This window comes from Cryptotermes secundus, unplaced genomic scaffold (assembly GCF_002891405.2).
Source record: "Cryptotermes secundus unplaced genomic scaffold, Csec_1.0 scaffold1475, whole genome shotgun sequence".
In the NCBI taxonomy this organism is placed as follows: Eukaryota; Metazoa; Arthropoda; class Insecta; order Blattodea; family Kalotermitidae; genus Cryptotermes; species Cryptotermes secundus.
In genome coordinates, this window is record NW_019731600.1 from 551,425 (window position 1) to 576,589 (window position 25,165).

The 25,165-nt window shown below is 38.7% G+C and overlaps 1 protein-coding gene across 1 annotated transcript in view; it reads left to right on the plus strand.

Moving 5' to 3' along the window:
• The window catches only part of LOC111867293, a 148,235-nt gene extending 132,494 nt beyond the window's left edge, over nucleotides 1–15,741 (plus strand). Inside the window, exons 9-13 of the mRNA XM_023857016.2 lie at nucleotides 2,617–2,767; nucleotides 8,602–8,751; nucleotides 9,455–9,556; nucleotides 14,345–14,493; nucleotides 15,040–15,741. Coding sequence (XP_023712784.1) covers nucleotides 2,617–2,767; nucleotides 8,602–8,751; nucleotides 9,455–9,556; nucleotides 14,345–14,493; nucleotides 15,040–15,186 — 699 coding nt within the window. The 3' untranslated portion in view covers nucleotides 15,187–15,741. The remainder of the gene's footprint in view (nucleotides 1–2,616; nucleotides 2,768–8,601; nucleotides 8,752–9,454; nucleotides 9,557–14,344; nucleotides 14,494–15,039) is intronic.
• Nucleotides 15,742–25,165: the final 9,424 nt, after the last annotated feature.

Sequence of the window (25,165 nt, forward strand, 5' to 3'; positions counted from 1 at the left end):
CCCCCCCCCCACTAAGAGAATTACAAAAAGAAAAAATTTACCCACAAATATATGAAACGTCATTTGTATATCAACAATCACAAATATGAAGACTGTAACAAAGTTAGAAATGACGAATTTACCATCGACATAATAGTTGTAATTATGAACAAAAATGAATCACTAATTGAATAATTTTTAATTTATAGTTGTTGCTAACATAAATATGAAACCGGCATAGCTCAGTAGGTATAGTGACTGGCTAGGGCTGAACAGCCGAGGGGTCGGAATTCGGGTCCCGGTAGGGGCAAGAATTTCCTATTCCGTACGTAGTCCAGACCGGTACTGGGGCCCACTCAACCTCCTGTGCCATGGGTAGCGGGGACTCTATCCCGGGGGGTAAAACGGTAAGGGCTTGAAGCTGACCACTCACCTTCAACCAGTCCCCAGGTAAAGAATACGTGGATGTATATATATACTCCTCCATACACCTTCACGGCGTAGTGATTGCTTAGGTAAGCATAAGGAAAACTTTGTGTTAGCTTCAATATATACCCAGAAATATTTAAGAAAAACCTGTGCATTACGATCTCTCAGAACCTCTCGTAGTCCCGTCCTATCTCAAAATCTACACGTATATTCCCTGCCAAGTGATCAGATGTAAAAAGGGCAAAGTTGCCACTGTAACAGGCCATGGAGGCCTATAGGGTTGTGAGACGTCGAGGCTCTCACATTTTCCAGACAATCAGCTTGCAGATGGCGGTGAAGTTGTCAGCCCCACGCGCCGGCCGCCATTACCCCACAGGAAGATTCCTGGTATTCATTTCTGTTAGAGGCAGAGTCGACCCCAGGGCCATAGTGAGGCTGGAAGGATTAAGTAAATTTAAAAACCAAATGAACCCATCGGGAATCGAAACCGGGACCTTCCAGTTTGCAGCATAGTGCCTCATCCATCTACGCTACCTCATGTCTCGTTCAGACGAAAAAAGAACCAAAATTGGCGTACACAGCGGAGCTAGTACATGCTCTATCGAAAGGTCCTCCCACAAAGGAAAAAAGAATAATATTTCACAACTGGTTAGTTAACGGCGCCGTTTTATTGCCACGATTTTACGAAGGCGACGGCAGAGTAAGGACTTCGTTGCCACTTCATCGTCTAAAGCTCGACTGATGGAACATAAGCCAGGCACCACAGGTCCAATAAATGTTAAATGTACAGCCATAACACTGGACGAGCAGAGCACCCCAAGCTATAATAATGGGGCTTAAAAGTGGGGCAGAAGCCCAGCAAACATTTATGTTAAATCCCATGCACACCTCAACTTCAGGAGTAAACATCACCCGCATTAGGGCGGAAATTCTGGCAACGCATTTCAAGACATTCTTCTCCTCCTCCTCCTCCTGTATGGTTCTAGAGCCCAAGTGGACCTTGGCCGCTTTTAAAGTTTCCTAATCTATACAGAGTCGATACGACTCCTTGGACGGGTGTCAACCAGTAATAAATATCTGGTGATGAGCCCCAGGTCAAGACTTACTGACTGACCGTCAGTCGCTATGTGACTTTGACTAAGAAGTCGATTTCTCGGTGCGAGACAGCCGCGGGAGGTTCGTATTGGAAGAAGACCAGAACGTGTGATTTGAAGGTTTCATGAGCGCTCGCGGTAACGTAGTTGGTTGAGGAGCTATGCTACAAGCCGGGTTCAAGTTGACCTAATCCTTCCAGTCGCACTAGGCCCTTGGGTTTACTCAGCCTCTAAAAGAAATGAGTACCAGGAATTTATTAAATAATTTTCCTGGGGAGTAAAGCGCGGCCGGCGCATAAGGCTGACAACCTTACCGCCATCTTTGAGCCGATTGTCTAGATAATGTGGGACCCTCAACGTTTCACAACCCTATGGGCTTTCACGACCTGGTACAGGGATAGCTTTACTTTTTTTACTTTTTTTTTATAGTGCAGTGATATTTGGAGTGTGTGCTTCAGTGAGACGTTTATAGCTCCCGTGTTATAAATACATGAAGACTTGCGGAGACAGACTAAAGAGATTAGCGTGGAGTGATAGTTGTGTAACTCAGTAACAGTGTTATAACTAATTGTAGTTACAACCTGTGGGCTGTTAATAAATCCAATTACCGATGCGAACCCCATCTCTAGTCACTAATAATACACGTGACAATGCGTAATAAACTTGTAGTACTGTGATAAGCACCTGCAGACCAGAACCAACTACCGAAACGTCATGCACATTAAATATAGCTCAGACAATGCACAATGTCCGACATAATTTTCTCGCAACATTTCTGCTACTTGGACTGTTCGGTACGAGACGGATTTTTCTAGTCTTAGTTAACAATAAAGTAATTGTTACATCAGGATTTACAGGTCTATACTTCTTCAATAGAAAAAAAAATGCCTTGGTGACTATGTTCAGGAGCAGTTCAAGGTAGATGCAGCTTTTTAAACTGTCTTGTACTCCCCCTGCAGACCCACAGAAAGAACGTTGTTGCAGGCTAAAAGGGCATACGACACTTTCACTTGTAATCAAGGGAAGGGGACGAAAGGGGAAATATCTGGCGAGAATAAAACATTGCTGTCTGTAATCTGATTCATTTTTCACGATGTTATATTTCTCTTTCCAGGAACGAGCAAATATGATTCACAAGGCTTTCGGTCTAGATGAAGCTCAGACAAACGAAGCGAAGATGAATTCGCTAGCTGACATTTCTTCAGCCAGAGATCTCTTCACGCTATCCAAGAAGACTTCACTTGCAGAAGAAAATAACGCCAAAGGTAACGTACAGCCGGCCTAAAGTAATTGAATCGTGCGAGTATTAGAGAGGCTGATAGGATTACTGTGATGATATATCGTGATTTGGGAAATCATCAATAGCGTTGTAAGATTTGAGGTTTTCACGACGGTGACTATGAAGCAGTCTTCTGGGATTTGGCACCGTGTATATGTGGTGTTAACCGACGTTTCGGAGGAACGTATCGCCTCCATCTTCAGGGCAGAAAGAAAAATATAAGAAATCCGCAAGCGAAGAGACCGTGAGAACCGGTAAAAGCAGACTGCGGGCGACGGCCAATCTCTTCTGGGATCCACACTTTTCCGGTGTCCTATTCTTAGGTTCCTGGAGGCGGCGCTCCGCGGCCAGATTTCGGTCCCTACTCCATTTCCTCTTCGATTCCCCGATCGGCATCGCTGTGGCGTCTTCTACGGGGATCCCTTATTCTTATTCTTCTGCCACCTCAGGTTTCCTGTCCACTGAGGTCGGCTTTTCTTCTAGACGTGCCTCCATTTCTCGGCAGGCCATCGTCCCTTTTCTGGTATACGTTGTCTCAAACAGCACTGAGCGGATTTCTTCTCGCCAGGCTTTTATTCCCTCTCCCAGTTTTTCTTGGCCGACTCTCCACTCCTCTCGGTCAGCCTCCAGTATGGCCTCCGTCTTAGCTTGGTTGGCTTTCATGTTGGCGTCCATTCTTGCCAGCATTTCTATCAGCATTGCTGCATCTCCATTTTGTAGCAGTAAAATACTCGATTCACGTTTGTGGCGTGTTTAAGTTCGTAGACAATTCTGACACCAAATTGTCACGTGTTATCTAGCAACGACTGTTATTTACAGAGCCATTACTTAACGACAGCTATTGTAAGGCTGTTTATTTCGCGGCCAATGCCTAGCAACGGGTCTACATGCCATAATATATAAAACAAATAAAGAGACTTCCCTTTGAATTCTCATCAGCAGTTACAATAATTTATATTCATATAAATTTTAAAAGTATTAATAATCAAAAGTGTGTGGGGCCCGCGGAAGTTCCTGCACTACTGATATTAACTATCTACTCTAAGAAGTTCGTACTTTCAGTGTCATAGATTTATGAAACGAAACTAAACTTCTCATTTTGTATATTGTAATAGTTTGGCTTTTAGTTATAATATACCCTTTAGTAAAATAACGATTTTTTGTCGCTCTAATAATGTAGTTTCGACATAGCTTCTAAGAAACTCAGACTTGTTTGTAATTCAAGCTTAAATTGGCTGGGCTGTAGAACTGGTAACAGCGGTAGGACGATGCTGTTTTACGAGACTGAGGCAATCAGAGAGTTTTACGACACCATAACAATGCTTCACTTTCATGGCCTTCATCTGTTGTTACCCCAGGCGTTAGCTTCAACGCGGATTCATAAACCGCGGTAACTTGGTGAAATGTAAAAAGAGATGAATAATCATTCGGACAGAGGATCTCATTGGATGGAAAGATGGCGCAAATACAGTCTGGCGTTGTTTATAGCGTCCATTAACAGTTACTCAATTAATTTTTGTGATATTTATAAAAAGTGAAAATAGCTGTAAACATCACTCACTCATGGATCTGAACCCTTCTTCAGAAGCCGCCAATTGTGCATCTACTCAGGAATTTCCCAGCATTTTATGGAACCTGAAAGCTCATTACCGTGTTCACAAGAGCTCTCCCCTGGTCCACATACTGAACCAGATCAATCCAGTCAATACCATCACACTGTATCTCTCTAAGATCCATTTTAATATTGTCCACCCACCTATGTCTTGGTCTTCATAGTGGTCTACTTCCTTCCCTCTTCCCCACCAATATCCTACATACATTCCTCTTCTACCCCATTCGCGCTACACGTCCTGCCCATCTCATCCTCCTTGCCTTGATTACTCTAATTATACTTGGAGAAGTGTACAAGTCATGAAGCTCCTCGTTATGTAGTTTTCTCCAACTTTCCGTCACTTCATATATCTTCGACTCAAATATTCTCCTCAGCACCCTGTTCCCGAACACCCTCGGTCTATGTTCCTCCCTGAATGTCAGAGACCAAGTTTCATACCCATACAAAACCACAGGTAAAGTAACTTTAAACATACTGAATATACGTGTAAAACACTGAATTTTTAAACTCCAGCATTTGCTCATTACAACCCTACTTGTCATCATAATAGTCCTATAACTTATTTGAAGCCTAAATTAAAAGCAATATTGAAATGATGTATGTAAATGCACATACCATCATAAAGTTTATAATCCCTGTGTTTCTTTAGGCACCAATTTATGGCGACGTATGGGGAAGTGGAGGTATAGCTTCACGTATTATTAATCTCGACATTAGACGGAGCTAAGTGGCCACTTTCGCCTGCAGTCAAATCGCCAAGTCAAAGAAGGCTGAATGGGCCCCAGAGCCAGTCTGGATTTGTTGCCTAGGAGATGACTCCCTCACCTTGCCGGAATCGAACTCTGAGCGTCCAGCCAAACACCTAGTCATTATACTGAGAACTACCGTTACTCTAACTGATGATCTTCCATTCCAATAAATACGTCTGCTTAAATGTCACGTAATGGGTATCCAGCATGTTTCAAATATGGGCTCAATCTGCATAATCCGGGGGAGAAGAAGAAGAAGAAGAAGGCATATAGGATTTCGTGGGAAATCCAGAAGGAAAGAAACCACTAAGAAGACCGAGGCGTAGATGGGAGGATAATATTAAGATGGATCTTAGAGAGATAGGATTGGGAACTATGGACTAGATTGATCTGGTTCAGGACAGAGACCAGTGGAGAGCTCTCGTGAACAGGGTAATGAACCTTCGGTTTCGTAAAATGTTGGGAAATTCTCGAGTAACTGAGCAACTGGCGGCTTCTCAAGAAAGGCTCAGCTCCATGTACTCAATCTGTATAATTTGCGTTACTGAAGAGTAGTTCACTGCTTACTTGAAACCATATCTCGAAGTGAATACAAAATTGCCCCTGTGATTAATTCAGCATCAGGAAATAAAAACATACAGGGATGATTGAGGTATAGCAACATGCATTCTTAACCTCGGCACTAGATGGAAGTGAGCGGTCAGCTTTACGCTCAGTGGAACAGACCCCGCTACCACTGGATACAAGGCTGGGTGAAGACCCCAGGGCAGGTCTTGGGCACTGTCATGAAGAGAAAAATATCTGCTCTAAACACGGACTTGAACATCAATTCTCTGGTCGCCTAGCCCGTTGCTTAGCCCTCCATATATTGAGGGTGGCTGCGAATATATTGAATAAGCTGTCACGGACAACCGACAAGGGGTGGTCCTCTAGCTTGAGGCTAACAACTCCTCACCGTGAAAAACAAGCTTGTTACAAATACGAAAAATCACAAGACGCTTCGGACCTGGGTGGATTCTTTGGATAAACGACCTAAGAGAAAGAAAATTAATATGAAATTTGGTATTTCGAAAGTTAGAGAAGTATGTGTAGGGCAGGTTCGCTCATGGCAGTGGTGGAAGAAATCTCAAAATATAAGTTAGATTTAGTGGGAATACTGGAGCTCAGATGGGACAGTAGTGTCACCGAAACAGCAGGCGAATATACATTTATCTATGGAAGGGGGAAGAAGAATCACAAATTTGGTACTCATTTTTTCATACATAAGAGAATCATATCAGCAGTTATGAAGGTGGAGTTTATTAGTGATAGAATGTCATACATAATACTAAGAGGTCGCTGGTGTGATATCATTATTCTGAATGTTCATGCCCCAACAGAGAACAAATTTACAATATGAAGGACAGGTTCTAAGAAAAACTAGAAAATGTATTTGATAAACTCCCTAAATACCACATTAAAATTTTGTTAGGAGATTTCGATGCCATAATCGGTAAGGGCGGCATTTTCAAACCAGCAATTGGAAATGAGAGTTTACATGAAATACGTAAGTAATGATAATGGAGTTAGAGTAGTAAACTTTGCCACATCCAAAAATCTTACTGCCAAAAGCACAATGTTCCCACATCGTAACATTCATAAACTTACTTGGGCATCTCCTGATGGGAAAGACGCACACAAATTTATCGTATTTTGAGAGACAGGAGACGGCATTCAAGTACACGTACACTTGATGTCCGCTCGTTCAGGGCAGCAGATTGTGATACTGACCATTATCTAGTGGTGACAGAAGTTAGGGAGAGACTGGTAGAGCATAAACAACAACGCAAAGACTTCACTTTGAGGGGTTCAATTTCAAGAAATTAACGAAGTAAAGGGCAAAGAGCAATATCGTGTTGAAACCTCAAATAGGTTCGCTTGCTACGAACAGTAAGATAAGAACATTAGAGACCTGTATAGAGGAATAAATGACTTTAAGAGGGGTTACCAACCTAGAAGTAACTTAGTGAAGGATAAGAATGGTGATCTGCTTGCAGATTCCCATAATATTTTGAATAGATGGAAGAACTATTTCTCTCAACTATTGAATGTATGAGGGGCAGTCAAATGAAAACGGGTCAGAAGCCAAAACATATTGGTGGCACCAAGTTTCGTCTCCAGTGGCAATACGAGACAGAAAATGATACTCTTCCTCATGGTATCGTTGCAAGTGACCCAGTGATGCAGCCATTATCTGAGTCTTCTGCTCCACCGTGAGTTGATGTGGAACCCACTGCGCGCAGATTTTGCGGCACAGCAGGTGTTTTGTCACAATGGCGTGTATGGAACCGTGACTTATTCCCATCAAAAGACTAATTTCTTCCACAGTGATCCGGCGGTTTGCCCGGATATAACCATCCAACGCAGCAATAACATCAGGAGTGATGACACGATGAGCCTGTCTTGCAGTGACACACGTCCCTCTCAGAATCTCTTATGCCACGCCAGCACATGTGAACGTGGCATGCTGTGTTTGCCGTAAACAACAGACATGCAACGATGAATTTCTGTTCCTCCGACTCCTTCAGCAGTCAAAAAGCGCACTACACTTCGCTGTTCTTCTCTACCTGCCTCCATTACTGACGCTGGACGATCAAACGTAGCGCTAACCTTACTTCCAGCACAATAAACAAACGACTAGTGTGCAAGGGCACGTTGTCACTGTGCTTTCCCGAGTCCCCACCAGATGTTCGTACCATAAGCAAATTCCAGTGTTACCGAATTGCGCTCCGTTTGAATTATGCGTGGTGACCCGTTTTCATTTGACTGCCCCTTGTACATAGGATCAGTAATATTAGCAGATAGAAATACATATAGCTGAGCCATTAGTACCTGATCCTAGCCCTCTTGAGGTTCAAATGCTACTGCAAAATTGAAAATGTATAAATCGCCAGGTGGTAATCAAATTCCGGCAGAACTTACTCAAGCAGGAGGTGAAATACAGGGTGATTCATATAGAACCGGCCCGACGAAATGAGGTGTAATATAAAATATACCATACAGATATTAAAGTAATTTACACATATCTTATCTGGGATTGTGTGCCGTGATCAGAGCAGGTGTTGAAAGTATCCGCCGTTTTCAAGTAGTCACTAGACACATTCGCTGTTCAACAGTGAACTCCATGACTGTCGCCTGCGCACTGCAGACACGTTTCGGGATTGTCCTTGACCTTGCAGTATAAGGGCTGCCACTTGCTGGATCATGAGCACACCATTCGCCGCAGCACGTCCCACGGATTATTATGTCGTAATTGTGAGCGGTTATATGCATCACCTGCGGAATTATTAGCAAATTCATCAGGCCGGTTCTATAAGATTCACTCTGTATTACGTTCTAAGACCCATAAGCTAATTAGGTATAAGGATATCAATTATTGTGTCCAAAATGTGGAGATAATGAAAGTTATGGTTATTTCAGTGGTTGACAGAGCGCAACAGGTGCTGGATGAGGACTACGAGGAGCTGCTGGATAGACTGCGGGTGGCAGACTTCCTGTACACAGAGTACTCCCTGGAAGAAGTCATCTATCAGCTCGCCAAAGTCATGTTCTCTCAGTCACTAAACAGAGGTCAGCATCATACAGCAAAACATAGTTCAGTATCTCAAGCAAAGATCACTGGAGATGCCTCCAGTTTCTGTTCGCTCACAAAAGGCTTCACCACAAAAGAATAAGGAGCATAATTCTCTAAATCTTCCTGCCTCTTTATTCTAAATCCATTTACATTCGTCACTTCTGCCTGGTTCTTTATTCATCTCACAATTTTTAACTTCATTTGTTTCATTTTGCATGCTTCCTCTTTTTCTATCATCCCTTCTTCTGTTTGCCTTCAGGTCTTTATTCTCTCTCACTCTGTCTCTCAGGTCATATGATGACCTATTCTTTTGTTTTTATTTCTTGTTTTTCCGTCTTTCTGTATCCTCATTTTTCTTTCATCTATCTTCCCTTCCTTTGGTTTTCTATTTTCCTTCTCTCTCCTTTTCTTTCCACGTTTCTCTTTTCTTACCGCGCCTACTTTACTTCTATGCCGTCTCCCTTTCTTTTCCTTTTTATCATTCAGTCCTCTCCTTTTCCTTTAGTTTCTTTACTTTCCTATGGTTTTTGTCTTTATGTGTTTTCTTTAGATTTCGCTTTTTCTCCAGATGACTGTTTGAAAACAAACGCGGGGCCGAATGAACTCTGCTGCCTTATACTGTATTATACATTGGTAAGCAAAATACCAAGCAGCCGCACCCTGCTCCTACCTTAAAGGCACTTCATACATGTCTTGCAGGAAGCACTGAGGCACAGGAAGCCCTGCAGAAATTCACAAGTTTCCTACAGGCTGAGGCAGAGCAAGGGCACATCTCACGCAGCCTTGAGAAGAAAGTCCTTGGTATGTACTCCTAACAACACATTCTTAGTCTGAACACTAGACAGACATGAGCAGTCAGCTTCATGTCCTTGATGCTTTTCCTCAGATACCCCATGGATACAAGGCTGGAGGGAAATCCCAGAGCTGATCTGGATGATTATGTATAATTACACTTTACATTCATACTTTGGTTAGACCAATTTAATAATAGATAATGGTGAAATAATGTAAAAAATTATGATTTGGTTGTGTGTGGTTATGTGGAGAAGTTTCCCACCGCAAAAAACTAACAAGTCTCAGGGCTGCATATGCCTCTGAGTGGTACTATTACTGTGTGATTTTGTCCAATTACAATGGAGCTCTCAGAGTAGACAATCCAGATTGACCCAGCAGCTAACTCTCCATGTTCACTGGAGACTCCTTTAACCAGGACAAAAATGGTCAAAGCATGGAGCTCACAATTCACGTCCATCTAGTGTGCATGTTAAGCATGTGTGAATCTTCACCTCCATGTCCTCTACATGTTTTCATGCTGTGGTCATAAGCAAAGGGATAACTTCTATTAGCTCAAAAATGAGTTTGCCCTCACATGCTGAGGATATCCCACCTCCTCTGTGTTCAACAATAAGTAGCAGGAATGACAGAACATTCTGAAGTTTTCAAGCATGTTGCTAATATTAGTCAGGATAATTTCTGTAACCCACAAATCCTCCCTAATCTAACATACAAGGGAATGGTCTGATCCGACATGTATAAACCTGCCCTGATTTTTTTTTTTTCCACTGCCGAAATTACTAATTTTTTCTGTACGCGGAACCACTTCTACCAGAGGTTTATACAACCCCAGCCTAGGCTGTGAGTCAGCCGTGCTGCATGTTGCGTACTGCTCTGCTCTGGCCCTGCTAGGGGTGGACATTTCTCCAAGGGCCTGGCAGGCTACAATATTGGCCATGTTCAGCAATTTTTAAAAAATACTTGAAGTGTGTATTAGCAGCTAAAATTTTGACAGTGGATTTTGTTGTGTGTACTCTTGCAGGGCAGGTTTCAACATGTCTGATCTGACCATCCCTTATTAGAATAGCATTATTAGGTACATACATATGGACAGACACAGTGATGTTATGATCACCCACACATTACAAAATACAAAATGTATGTAGAATACTGATATACCTGAATTACTTATAGAACTGGCAGCTACAGAGTGCAATGATCTGACATGCTAATTCAAAGTGAATATTAGAGTTTCCATATTTTTTGTGCACATGTTTAAACACATTTTAATTAGTGTAACTAATTCATGTAAAATATACCTAGATGGAAGACTATAATAAACTAACTTTTAATACTGTTGTGATTAAGGACAGCTGGAGTGTTATCACTAGAGCTAGGCTTTTTATGAAGTATTATGCAAAATATGTACATAATTATGTAAAGAAACCCTGAAATGTGCAGTAAAATATGTGGATTCATTAAAGTATATAACATCACATAAAAGTAATATTTAGTTTTGCAAGCAACCTTTATTTCCAATCTTTTGGCACAATCACTGATTTTTTTATGCACAATACACAATTGGAATATTTCCATATCTTCTGGAGTCACCGATTGTCTTTTATGTGACAGAACGTGTTTGTAGGCTGAAAAGGATCTCTCTGCATCACAAGATGTCACTGTTGCATATTTTAACAAAGGAATTTTCTCAGGAGCAATGTCTACAGGGGGATCTACATAGTCTCCATCAAGTACCTGACAGACACTGGTAAATGTAGAAAATCCAGGATTTCATTTTAACACCCCTTGCAACTTGGTGGACACACTTTCAGCAGCCTCCCATTTCACAACACTGAGCTTTTCGCTTGAATTTTTTGTTATGTACATAGGTTCTTGCAGAGGAAATCCCTAGGTTTCTTAACATTTTATGCTCTCCAGAAGCCAGCTGAAATTGCTTCAGATACAAGCACAGGCCACTTTCAGATTACTGAATGCACTCTGCGATTCATGCAACAAAACAGCACACTCAGATGGGCACTTGGTTACAGCTGATTTCAGTTTCAAATTGTTCACATTAGAAGGTGACTGCTTGTATCCAGGTTCTCCATCTCATTAGCACTGATTCAGGGAGCAAGAGTGCATCTTGGAGAATATCACTCAATGTGGGGCTTTCAGAAATATTTTTTTGTCATAAAAATTAATTTATTCACTTGGGGGAACTTGGCTCTGACCTCCTCAGCAGTCCATAAGCCAGGCAAGTAAAATGAATCAAATTAGGGTAAAACACTTTCAATGCAGTTGCAGCTTTCAGCATATATGCCACAGCATCTGAATACAAAATCAACACCTCCTCGTGAACTCTGGTAGGCCACTAAGTCCATCATTCACAAACCCTGCAACAGTGGAATGATTTGTATGGTGCAGAACATTGGAATAATGAAATGTGGATTAGAAGGAACTTCAATGCCTAACTTGCCAGCCACAAGTTTCACGATAAACTGACCCATGGAATCCACTGTTTCATCCACAGCAACCTACATAAAGGCACCTCCTATGGTACCTCTTAAGTTTTCCAAGGTTTCTTCATAGCAGATAAGCAGATAATGTTTCTGAAGTGTTCACTGGTCTGGAATATGTTGCTTGCAGCACTTTTCCAAAAACGGCCAAATTCGAGCATTTGGAGTTCAAAAACGGGATGCTTATGGACACCATCCGACTGCACATATCCCTGATGAATTAATTTCTTGAGGTCGAAGATTATTGCATCTGTGTTAAAGAGCACTTGCTTCTTCGAAGAACTCAGTCGCTCGTTCTTTGTAGCAGGCTTTGTACATGTTGCTCCAATTGTGATTTCATGGAACATCCAATATTTTTGTTGCAAGCCAGCCATATTATGATTTTATTGTCCACTGTAAAGGAACATTCTGTTTTTATCCATAAATTTAACTTTGATGCCAAAGATGATGCAATAGGTGCCATAACAAATCAAGTGTGCAAACTTGAACTTAACTCATACAAAATTAAAATGAAAATCACTTTCAACATTTTCAGGACAAGAATGCAAGTTGTTAGGAGTGGATGAGTATGTTTCATGAGAGAGGATGGGATTCTAACTGCAATTCAAAGGAATACCATTTCAACTCTTAGAAAAATGCCCAACATGCCGGTCACACTAATGAGCAGAATTGTCTGGGGGTTGTGGTTTACTCTGCTTTACAACCGAGATATTTCCTTCCGGATTTCCCCGTCACTGCAGAAAGTCTTTTGGAAATGCCAAAATATGTAAATACATGTAGAATAAAATTCAGATGTACAAATGCTAATGTTGTCATTCATGGAGATTATTACTTTTTGAGCATCTACATAGTAGGATATACAATATGTATTTATACATAGGTCAGATAAAAAGTAGTGGCAACACCTCTATGGTTCTGAAATGACTTTATTACCTGAGGTAAACACACTTACATCCCTTCAATATAATCGCCCCCCATGTGTACCACCTTCTGCCAAGTTTGTGAAAGCGTCATACACCATCAGCACATCCACTTCTGTTGATGTCCAGCAGTGACCGCCCTACAGCACGAATAATCTCCTCTCTTGTGTTGTAACGTGTCCCTCTCAGTGGTTCTTTCATTTTGGCTAAGAGATCACAATCGCAGACTCACATGGGGTGAGTATGGCACATGTTGCAGTATCTCCCATCGCCAGCGGTGAAGGAGATCCTTGACAGCATCAGCAGTATGAGCCCTTGCATTGTCATGAAGGATGAGGGGGCTCATTGCAACAAGTGTCGTTGCTTTCTCCTGAGTGCTGGATGACGATGATTACACAGGGAATGGCAGTAGTAGGCAGCGTTTACTGTCTGTTGTTGAGGTAGTGTGTGGTGCAATATCACTCCACCAATGTCATATACCACAATGAATATCACCTTCACATTACTCTGGGCGGGGAGCACTTTCTTTGGGCGAGGAGAGCCAGGATGCTTCCATTCATTTGATTGTCGCTTCAAGTGCAGTTCATATGAGCAAGCCCAAGTTTCGTCCAGAGTGACGATTCTTCCAAGGAAGTCGTCATCTTCTTTCTGGTACTGGTAAAACAAGTGTTGTGCAACTGCATATCATTGCCATTGTTGCACCTTGGACATTGTATGGGGTACCCAACGCGCTGCAATTTTGCAGTATCCAAGAATATCGTCCAGAATGTGGAGCACGGTTTTGTGATATATGCCTACTTCAGCAGGTAACTACTGTGCAGCCCACTGATGATCGACACCCAGCAAAGAAGCAAGAAGCTGAATTCTGTGGTTGTCAACATGGGGTCATCCTGAACGATGGCTGTCCTAAATGGCATCCCACCCTTCATGGAACAATTTCACCCATCGTGCCACTGAGCAATATGGCAAAGCAGCATCACCACATGCTTCTCGCAGTCCCTGATAACAGTTTTGTGCACTACGACCTCATGCAACTTCAATTTTTACCTAGGAGCGTTGTTCTCGTTTCATAAACATGTTGTTAGGGTGCTTGAACTGGACTCCTGCACTTCAAGATGACGCACACTGCAACTCAATGGAACACAACCAGAGCCACTCACTGCACTACTTCAACTGAACTTCTGCTATCAGCTACAGACGGCACTTGTGCCACCTGACGCACATCTTTCATGTTACAGCAGTGTTGCCACTACTTTTTATCCAACCCTTGTATAAAAATCCTAGCTCTACTCATAAGAATGAATAAACTGTATAAATGGGCCTGCTAAAATTGTCTGAGGCTAGGGTAAGTTCTGCTTACCTAATTTGTGACTTTACAGATGTGCTTATTGCATCACTGACTGACACACTGGCAGAGCAGCCCCAGCTAGTGAGTGCTGCTAGGGAAGGACTGCTGGAGGGCTCCTCTGGGAACCAGTTGCTGCACCATCTTCTGATGCTGAATCAAGCCTCTCCTGGTGGAGACATGGCAAGTGTTTACCTAGTTACAAAAGTATACAGGCACCCACCTGCTATAGGGCTGCAAAATCAAAGATACAAAATACAGTTCAGTCCACAGTCATATTACCATGTGTCATTCAAAGCTTCATAATTTGCCTATTAGTAGATCATAAAATATATCAGCTAATGACATTTTCATGAAAGTAATGCTCCGAATCAATGAGTTTAATCAAGTTATTACAAATTCAAAATGGTTTAACTGTACTACTTATTTGTGACAAAAATAAATGAAACAAAGAAATATTAACTTTGAAGAAATTCACCCAAATTTTGGTAGGGTAATCTCATCCATAAGAATACTACAGTCACTCAAAACTTCTAAAATTCAGTAGTGACATTCTGAGTCATTCTATACAAAGTAAAAAAGAATGCCTCATGTTGGGGGTCATGCCTATTCACTTCTCTGTGACCTGGACACTTCCAGTTTTGTTTAAAAGTGGACAAAAGTAGCAGATGCTTTGCTTCAAACACAATATTGCTGCAGTGTCATGTAACTGTGTGTTATTGTCCATAGGTCTCAGCAGACTCTGAGCAAAAACCTGCATCTGATAAGAATCAAGGATCAGACAGCCACCAACTGACAACAGCCAAGGGCAGAGAGAATGAGACTATGACAAAGACAGTTAACAGCTCTGTAGGAAAGTTATCAAAGACAACTTAATGATTACACTAAGAAATAAATATGTATAAATATTTAAACATATTGTATAGTGTATTCAGACTAATCCAAAAATAATATATCCTGAAAGTAGATAGATTTGTATGTACAATTACATTTGGTTTATACTTCAAGACATATCCACTTAATACTTCTGATATGCATAAAGCTCAAGTCTTTAATCAAATTTAAACATCCCTAAATGTACTTCTGGCCCAGTATGAGAAACCTCATTTTGGAATTTGTGCTAAAAATATGGTAATCAAGGCAAAATTTGACTGGGAGGAGCAGTCAGTGTTTTGTAAACATAGCAATGCAAGAGTTAAAAAGGAAGAAAAAAATGTTGCATATTGTTCATGTAACATAAATGGAGTACAACAATGGGGAGGGAATACTTCCTTATATATTTTATCTGTGTTACCAGCTGTGTAATGAAATGCACTTGTGAACATTTTTCTTTCTGTAATGAAAACTACAAATTCACAATGCTTACATCTTGATATACATGTATGAGACTGCTAAATATAAAAATGTTGTGTACTGAGTAAATCCCAGACAGAAATAATTACAGGTTCTAATATAAGTATCCGAAACAAACATCAGGATAAACTTAAGACAATGGAATTACAATGTGCAAATTAGGGCGATTAGACAACTCATTTGAAAGTAAGACTAAAATTCTAACAACTCAAAAGGAAACATAATCTCTGCATGTCTAATTATTCCCATTCTATGAAGGAAATTACACAGCTCCATGAACTTTTAACACTGTAAAATATACAGAAACAAGACCACAAGCATAGCTCAAACAAGATCAGGGATATGTCGGCTCTTATCAAAAGTCTGGAGTCCAGTATAGAAATTACAAATAGGCATAAAGCATTTCCTTTATCCTGGACAAGTGTCTTAAGTTCCAGTGGTTCATTTCTATCTGTATTAATGAACATGTTACCTATTCTAATCAGTGATAAAATGAAGTTACACTTGTGTGTGAGCCTTATAACTCAGAATTAATCTAGTCAAAACTATGACAGTTAATGAAAAGATTATATATATACATATCATTTGCCCGTCTTTAATGAAAAGATTTGAATTACCACCTATAAAAGTAAATTTCTTTGAGATGTTATCACCGATTTTTACTTCATATGGTTAAACCCTTTCAATTAGGAAATATAACATCCTATTCTCGTTTTAATTAAATATCAGACACAAATTATATTTCTGTAAAAATATTCTTAAATTGACACCTGTATATAGACATGACAAACATATTAAACCATATTAAATTGCTAAAATAATCTCATTCCTTTGCTGATAATCATTGTCATAAATCTAAAATAATGTTGAGAATACTGAAAATATCTTGAACACAGCTGAAATATGAGGTACTGAATTCTGTGTAATTAACTGTTTAGAAAGAAAACACTATATGGAATGTAAAATAAAAATTCAGTTAGGAATATTCAAATTTGTCATACTGACCATTCTAAATCATAAAATGAAAAAAATGTTTCAATGATGGACCTTAGCAATGTAAATAAAGTTGTTTGAATCACTACTGGAACATTTAAATTGATTTCTGATTGCCTCTGTAATACTTAGTTTACACTATAAACTATTCTTGCCATATAAAAATCAATGCCCATCATTCAAAACCTGTATTTTCGATAGTTAATTCATATTACAAGGCATTTCTGCTACATAACATCAATGTCTGTCACTTCAAACCTATAAATTAGCATATTTTCCATAATTATTTAATCTAATTAATCTTCAATATGCCGGTCACGGGAGCCGAGCAGTCTAAGGCATGTACTGTCTTCGCTCGCTTGGAAACCGGGATCATGGGTTCGAATCCCACTCAGGGCATGGATGTTTAGTTTGTGTGTGTGAGTTTTTCTGTGTTTGTGTACAGGTAGAGGCCTTGCGATGAGCTGATCACCCGCCCAAGGAGTCCTACCGAATGTGTAAGATCTAGAAAAACCGAAGTGAATGGAGAAGTTCATGGAGGTAGGCCTAGGCCCACTGGGGCTGTAGTGCCAAGGAAAAAAGAATCTTCAATATGCTTCACCACATCCTTAATAAGACATTGTACTTACAGACATCCTGAACTGGATTTCTTACACCACCACAAATACAAATGGCTGCTAAATTTCTCAATAAAAAAAAAAAACAGCTATTAAAACAAGAAGCGGTTGAATGAAAACAGATATCAAATATGTCACTAAAGAAATAAATTGGGGAAACACATAGTAACAGACTACTCCCTTCTTCCTTGAAATACCTAGCTCACACCTGGGGCTTTGACCATTCATTTGCATATTCTGAACAGAAAATGGATGCCTTATGTTAAAGAAAGGAAAAGAAAAGGCAGTCGCATACAGGCGTGGAAATGACTTTTCAGACATATGAAGACACTTGATCATCAGCTGAAATTCCCAGAGAATGATGAACATGAATTTTAAAGCTGTTGCTGTACATACAGTGCATCTATTTCCAATTTCACTGGAAATTGCTTCTTAAAGAGAAGCTCTAGAACTATACATACAGTGTCTAACTAAGTCTATCCATGCCTACCCTCATTTCCAGCCCTGGTCAAATGAATGTTGTCAGTTAAAGGTGCAAGAAAGGCCAGCGGCCTCTGATACAGCATTTCTGGTAATATCTTGATGTTGAATTTTTATCATATACAGAAATTATTTTCCACCTTAAGGTGCACTAGGCAGTAACAGCTGTAATCAGCTTCCACCATAAAAACTGGTACTAAACAGATACAAAATTATTCTGCATACTATCTCAAAATAACTTATTTGGAAAAACTGTGGAGATACTACATAACTAAATATTTGGTCAGAAGTCAATCTATTTAGGTTAGCTATTAAAATAGCCCTGACTATTCTTCTCAGTAATCTGTAAGTCTGATTTAATTTGACTGGTGTTAAGTATATGAATGAAAGATACATATAGCAAAAATAAAGTCTGTTACAACAGCAGAAGAAGTTACAAATAAAATGCATTACATTACACATCCCTTCACCAGGAGTATATTGCAAAATAAAATATGTGCAAAGTGTTGCGGGTCATAAAATAGTGATCCTAACTGCATAATGTAATAAGCACACAAAAACTCTGCCATATTTCAGTCTGATATACATTGAACCACAAGATAACTTCATCAAAGTTTCTGATATGGTTTCAAACACTTCACACATGAAGAAGTACAATTTTATGTATCAGGTATTATGAAAAAATTTGATTTTCACTGTTTTTACGTGGAACTCACTTCAGACACCCACCAGTCACTTACAGCATGTTGTAAAACACAAGAAATTAATTTAATTCGGTCAGTAAAATGTCTCCAACATGTTCTGGCTATTGGGTACTGACAAGCCAAATTATATCACAGAAATTGTGTCACGCTTACAGTTCAAAGAAAATTATAGGAAAATCCCGTTGTTCTGTCTACAAGAGTGAACAAAATCTTTGTTTCCTTTTCTTTCAAGTATTCTGTACTGAAATTGGGGGCGAGATAAAATCCAGTCACCCCCAGCTCTCAGACCACTACAAGGTGATTGTGCACTCCACTATGCCCTCCAAAGGGCCCTGTCCTCAATGCTAACAGCCTGAACGTTTGACTAAGGCCCTTACAATAACTACTGACTCTTAACAATCTCTGTTATGTAACCAAACATTCAAAATTTCCTCTGAACCATCTAACTCAAATTATAAATAATAATTATGAAATTTACCTACAATAAATTAACTTGTTATGGAAATACCTAAGGGGAAAAAAAAATATAATACCTAAACATGCATAATGATATACAGGAATCAGTCACATATTTAAAGGTACTTTTCATATATCACAAGTCAATGTTTTGTTTTCAAAAACGAGTATCAGAGACAATTTCAGGAAAGAACACTGTATTTGTGGTTAAATTTCTTAAGGTATGAAGGTGTTAAGGTTAATTAAATTCAGGTGTAACAGAAAGGTGCATATCCCAACATTAGATTGGCAGTCTGTATCAGGTTTACATTCTAAGTAACATTAGCCAAATACAGTAACCTAGTTTCTTGTGCCCTATTCAAGTAAATCTACAGATAAAGAAAACTATACAATCTTAATGTCCATGTATTTATCGTCCGTCAATATCGCAATACTTGTTTATTCACTACTTAATTTTAATTTTAGTTTAATATTATACACTTTGACACGACATGTTTTGGCCCCAAACGGCCATCTTCAGGTGTCTTGATATGTTACAATTTTATTAAGTCATGTTAAAACTGCTACACTGTCTTAGTCCATGTTAAAATCACACGCTGTAGTTCTCTTTTCAAGGTAAAACCTCTAGTCTTCTACTTGAACTCTCTCTATCAGAGTCAGAGTCAGAGTCAGGCAGAGTGAGTTGACAACTGGCGGTTTACTGCCAATCAGTTCATCTCATGACCCATTCCTTGTTATAACTGTTAGGCAGCTGTGATAGCAGACACTACTGTGTCGATTGTGTCGAAACTGCTACACTGTTTCACTATCCAATTCATGTTAAAAAACCACATGCTGCAGTCTTCTTTTTAATTAAAATGAGATAAAATTCTTTTATAATTAATTTTTATTTATATAAATTTATAATTTTTGACATAATCTTAATTGAATATATGTAAAAAAAACACCTGAAGATAGCCCTTTGAGGCCGAAACATGTAGTGTTAGAGAGTGTATTGAAGTGCAAAATAAAAAGTGTCGCAATTTAGATGGATTAAAAACAAATGAACCCTAATGTGAACAATTGCAACAGGATGCTGAAATAAAGAATCATGTTATTCATATGGAATATGTTAACTTTGGGGCCATAAGACCAAATGCTTTTGAAAATATGATTATATAGTAAAATAACATTTGGCTAAACACAGTGACTATTTTAACAAATCCCATAATATATTTGTCTGTATTTTTCTTATCTAACCTCCATATAAAATTATGACACAGGGAGGAATATGCCTTATTCATAAGCTTAGCAGTAGGAATTGGAACAATAATAAATCAGTTGATATGGATTTAACTGATATGTAATTACTTCAAATACATGTGCTGTATGTGACAGAATCCAAAGCATTATGGTTTTTTGTGTTGCTACAAATGTTCACATANTCTAGTCTTCTACTTGAACTCTCTCTATCAGAGTCAGAGTCAGAGTCAGGCAGAGTGAGTTGACAACTGGCGGTTTACTGCCAATCAGTTCATCTCATGACCCATTCCTTGTTATAACTGTTAGGCAGCTGTGATAGCAGACACTACTGTGTCGATTGTGTCGAAACTGCTACACTGTTTCACTATCCAATTCATGTTAAAAAACCACATGCTGTAGTCTTCTTTTTAATTAAAATGAGATAAAATTCTTTTATAATTAATTTTTATTTATATAAATTTATAATTTTTGACATAATCTTAATTGAATATATGTAAAAAAAACACCTGAAGATAGCCCTTTGAGGCCGAAACATGTAGTGTTAGAGTGTGTATTGAAGTGCAAAATAAAAAGTGTCGCAATTTAGATGGATTAAAAACAAATGAACCCTAATGTGAACAATTGCAACAGGATGCTGAAATAAAGAATCATGTTATTCATATGGAATATGTTAACTTTGGGGCCATAAGACCAAATGCTTTTGAAAATATGATTATATAGTAAAATAACATATGGCTAAACACAGTGACTATTTTAACAAATCCCATAATATATTTGTCTGTATTTTTCTTATCTAACCTCCATATAAAATTATGACACAGGGAGGAATATGCCTTATTCATAAGCTTAGCAGTAGGAATTGGAACAATAATAAATCAGTTGATATGGATTTAACTGATATGTAATTACTTCAAATACATGTGCTGTATGTGACAGAATCCAAAGCATTATGGTTTTTTGTGTTGCTACAAATGTTCACATACCTCTACTGACATACATCTCAAGAATCTGTTCCAAAATCTGTTTGGTTCATAAAAAAAAATTGTTCACTTTGTTCATATTTGTTTCAGTTTTCAGATAGTACAGAAACTTTTCAGTATGCAGGATACAATGTGGCACTGAAACACCTTAATGAATCAGTCAATAAAACATACCACTGAAACACATCAAGAACACTGGAATGAGAACTACATATAAAGTTCCTTCCTGGACATTTCTTGAGCCTTTCTATATTCACTACTACCTTAAATGGGTTACATTATTTGTTCATTCTGACATTAAACCATATGTTTAATTAAAGTGAGAATCTTAGTATATGGATATTCTTTATATTATTGTTCTACTCTACTTGGCACCCAAAATGAAAGGCACTTCTGACTACAAAACAAATATAGTATTCACATGACAAAATCTGCTGCATGTATATTTGCATATAAAAGTGAAGACTCAAATCCTGAGGGGCACAGTGCCTGTGTATTACATATCCACATACAAAACACAGTAAAACTACACTACACCTTATTTGAACTTATAAGATATTATATCATTATATATGACACAAGCTTCAAACTATTTTTCTTAAACAAATTTCAACAACAAAGTTAATAAAAAGTCCGTCGAGTGTAGTACACAGCACACAGCATACAGGAACATATCAAACCATAAGCCATACAACCTCAAGCTGACGTGTCCCATCTTCGGGATGAATTAACAAGGAGGAGTTCAGCATTTTATATCAAATATTTTAACATTTTAGCGTTTTAACTTAAAATAGGTTCGGATGAAAAGTGAGAACTTGAGAGTGTACTCAACTATCTTAGCATGTTTTGTGCTTTTACACGTCAACATATCGTAGCAACGTCCACACGACAAACATTATTGTGAACATCAAACAGCGACAGTGTTTCCATAATTATAGCAAGTGCCTCTGATGATGGTTGTGTCAAACCAAAACATGCAAGGCAGAAATAATAATAAAAAGTGACCTACAAATTGTTACACTTGACGGACTTTCTATTAACTTTGTGACTGATAGTGTAACGGACCAAAATGAAACAATTCAAAATTTCAACAACATAATAATATAATTCTATGATAATGAAATGCTAAATAAAGACAGTATAAAAGTATTAAAACACCATTTTGCAAATAAATGTAATATATTTAGTAGGTAATTGAAGGAAACACTTGCAGATGGTAAAACATGTGACACTGGATCTTGTGGTCATGCATTTCCTTTAAAACATCCATTAAGTTAGAATACACTACAGCATTAACATACTGAATTTCTATTCAACAATACTTTTGCACCTTATGCATATGACATACTCATGCTGCAGCAACATTTATATGGTGGCTTTACTCTTTTACGAAGACGGGATGAATTTTTATTCCCTTTACAGCAATGATGAACCAGTGCAGATGTATGCATCCATGAAATAATATAGTACATCCATTTTTGGAAGGTTAATGCAAAATAAAATACTGGACACTTCCAAATACACAACATCTCACAACCTTCAAATCAAGATCATATACTGGGAATTAGCTACAAAATGTTATAATCATAAATCTCAAGGTTGCACTTCATGAAGATTCTGTAAAGTAACATAAATCAGTAGAGGTATTATGCAGGACAGATTTCATCACCTTCCAGATGTGGTACAGTTGCCTGTACCACCTACTTTTCTCAAACTTGTCAAAATAAACATGCATCCTTATGGCAAAAGGAGTTACGGATGTTACAAGGGTCCATTTAATGCTGTGTTTCTACAGCTACAGCCCATGAACAAATACTTGATTACATGCCATCTCTCACCAGTCCATGTAGGATAAAAATAAAAGTACATACATGCATGTGTGCATGCATATGCGTGGGTTCATTTGCATGTAAGTGTATACATAAACTGAAAACAAATATCAACTGCATCAGATAAGAAATCGATGCAAGCAATATAAATTGTTTCCTAAAAACTAAGATACTATCACACACAGAAACAGACAGCAATTCTCCATTACAGCTTGCTAAGAGAAATAACACACAGTATATCCATCAATCACAACTTTTTGTTTTCAATACGTTTACTGAAATGTTGCCACATTACATGTTTCGGTCATTCAACCATCATCAGGTATTTCTGAACAATAAATTGTGTCATTAATTGTTATTACTCTGCCTGTGCAACAGATCTGTCTTTCATGTAAGTACAATCAATATATAAAAGTTGAAATACATTATAGCTTAGTAAATATGAGAACATAAACAACCACACATAATAATAAGGTTCACCCATACAACAATCCATGTCACCATAAAACCAAGTCCAAACCAGTCAGTTTGTCCACCCAATTCCACACATAACAACCCTCATATTACCAAAGAAGACAACCTTAAAAACTAAGAAATAATATTATAAGAATTTTATCACCTGACAAAAAATATTTCAGTTATATTTATATATATATAAAACATTGAGTATGTATATATACATACTTACATGTATTGTTTGTACTTACATGATAACACCAATAGCAGGGGATCCATTACACAAGCAGTTTAGTAAAGATTAATGACACAATTTATTATTTAGAAATGCTGATAATGATCAGAAGACCAAAACATGTAGTGTGAGAACATTTCAATAAACATCATATTGAAAACAAAAAGTTGTGATTGACAGATATGCTGTATATTATAGACAGTGTCACATAACTTCTAACGAGGCCCTGCATTCCTAGTCAAATCCTGTGCATAGCTTGTGGTGGGAGGTGTTTCTTAACACTCGTTCTTCAACTTTCACTGACCATTTCACCTCCTTGTCTGAAATTTTTCTTCTGCACATTCAAGGTTACTCTTGACCTTGTTCAAAGTTACGTGACACTTGCTACAACCATTCACACCACAGGATGGCTAACTTATAAATAAAAATAACTGCTATGAGAAATTCACCTCCTGGAATTCATGAGAAACATGAAGACACAAATTTCTATTTATTAGCTAACAATAACATTGCACAACTTTGTTAATCTGTGTACAAAACCAAGTTACAGAGAAGTTTTGTATACAGATACGACTCACCAAATCAGAGTCCTATATTCATCAGCAATATCATAAGTTTGGCAATCATTACAAACACAGCAACTGTATGTAGTCCCCATATCACAGCTTCCCAAGGAAGCATCACTTAACCATTCAAACCGAAACTCAGTTTAATATCTCAACAGATAATAAATATATAACATTTTCACCACAACGTTCCTATTATTTCTTCATTTAACACACTCCATCTGGCTGTAATACTCCACATGGTTGGTCATGCCAATATGCCAGCAACAGAAGTACTACTAACCCGATATTAACACTTTGCAGACCTGACGCATGATATCATGCTTTTCGCTTTTAAACGTGGCAGACCGGTCGCATGATATCAGGATTTTAGGACACGTTAGGTTGTAACACACTATACCTAGCTCTGGCGCTACGCAACTGCAATGAATACTGCATAATAAATCTTCGGAATGTATGCTAGGTATTCAGTAACTTGACCTGACTGGCTAGGGTCCCTACTCCAAAAGAAAATAAACTTTGCTCCTTCCAGCTCTCTATGTACCTGGCAGGAAGTTAGTAGAGGGGGATATGTTTCAAGGACAAAAGCGGTTGAAGGCAAAGCGATCTCTCTGACTTATTTTCCGATGAGCTATCTCCGCCTTGTGGAGTAGTAGTGATTAGTGACTCAGACAGTGGAAGAGACAGGGGTCAACAAATAATTGTGGCCACAGATAATAAAAGTGAAAGTTGTCTTGTGGCTTATAAATTGTGCCATTTTCAATTCACTTTTGGTTTAGAAAAATCTAAACCCTGATCTGAAATTGAAATACAAAGCATTTCTGATGAATGTGGCATAGGCTTGGGCTACAGAGCAGATGGTGGCGGCAGAACCAGAGTCAGACAGACTTAGTGCGACCTAGCCCATCAACTCCCGCCTCACGCAGGCCTCATGTGGACACCCC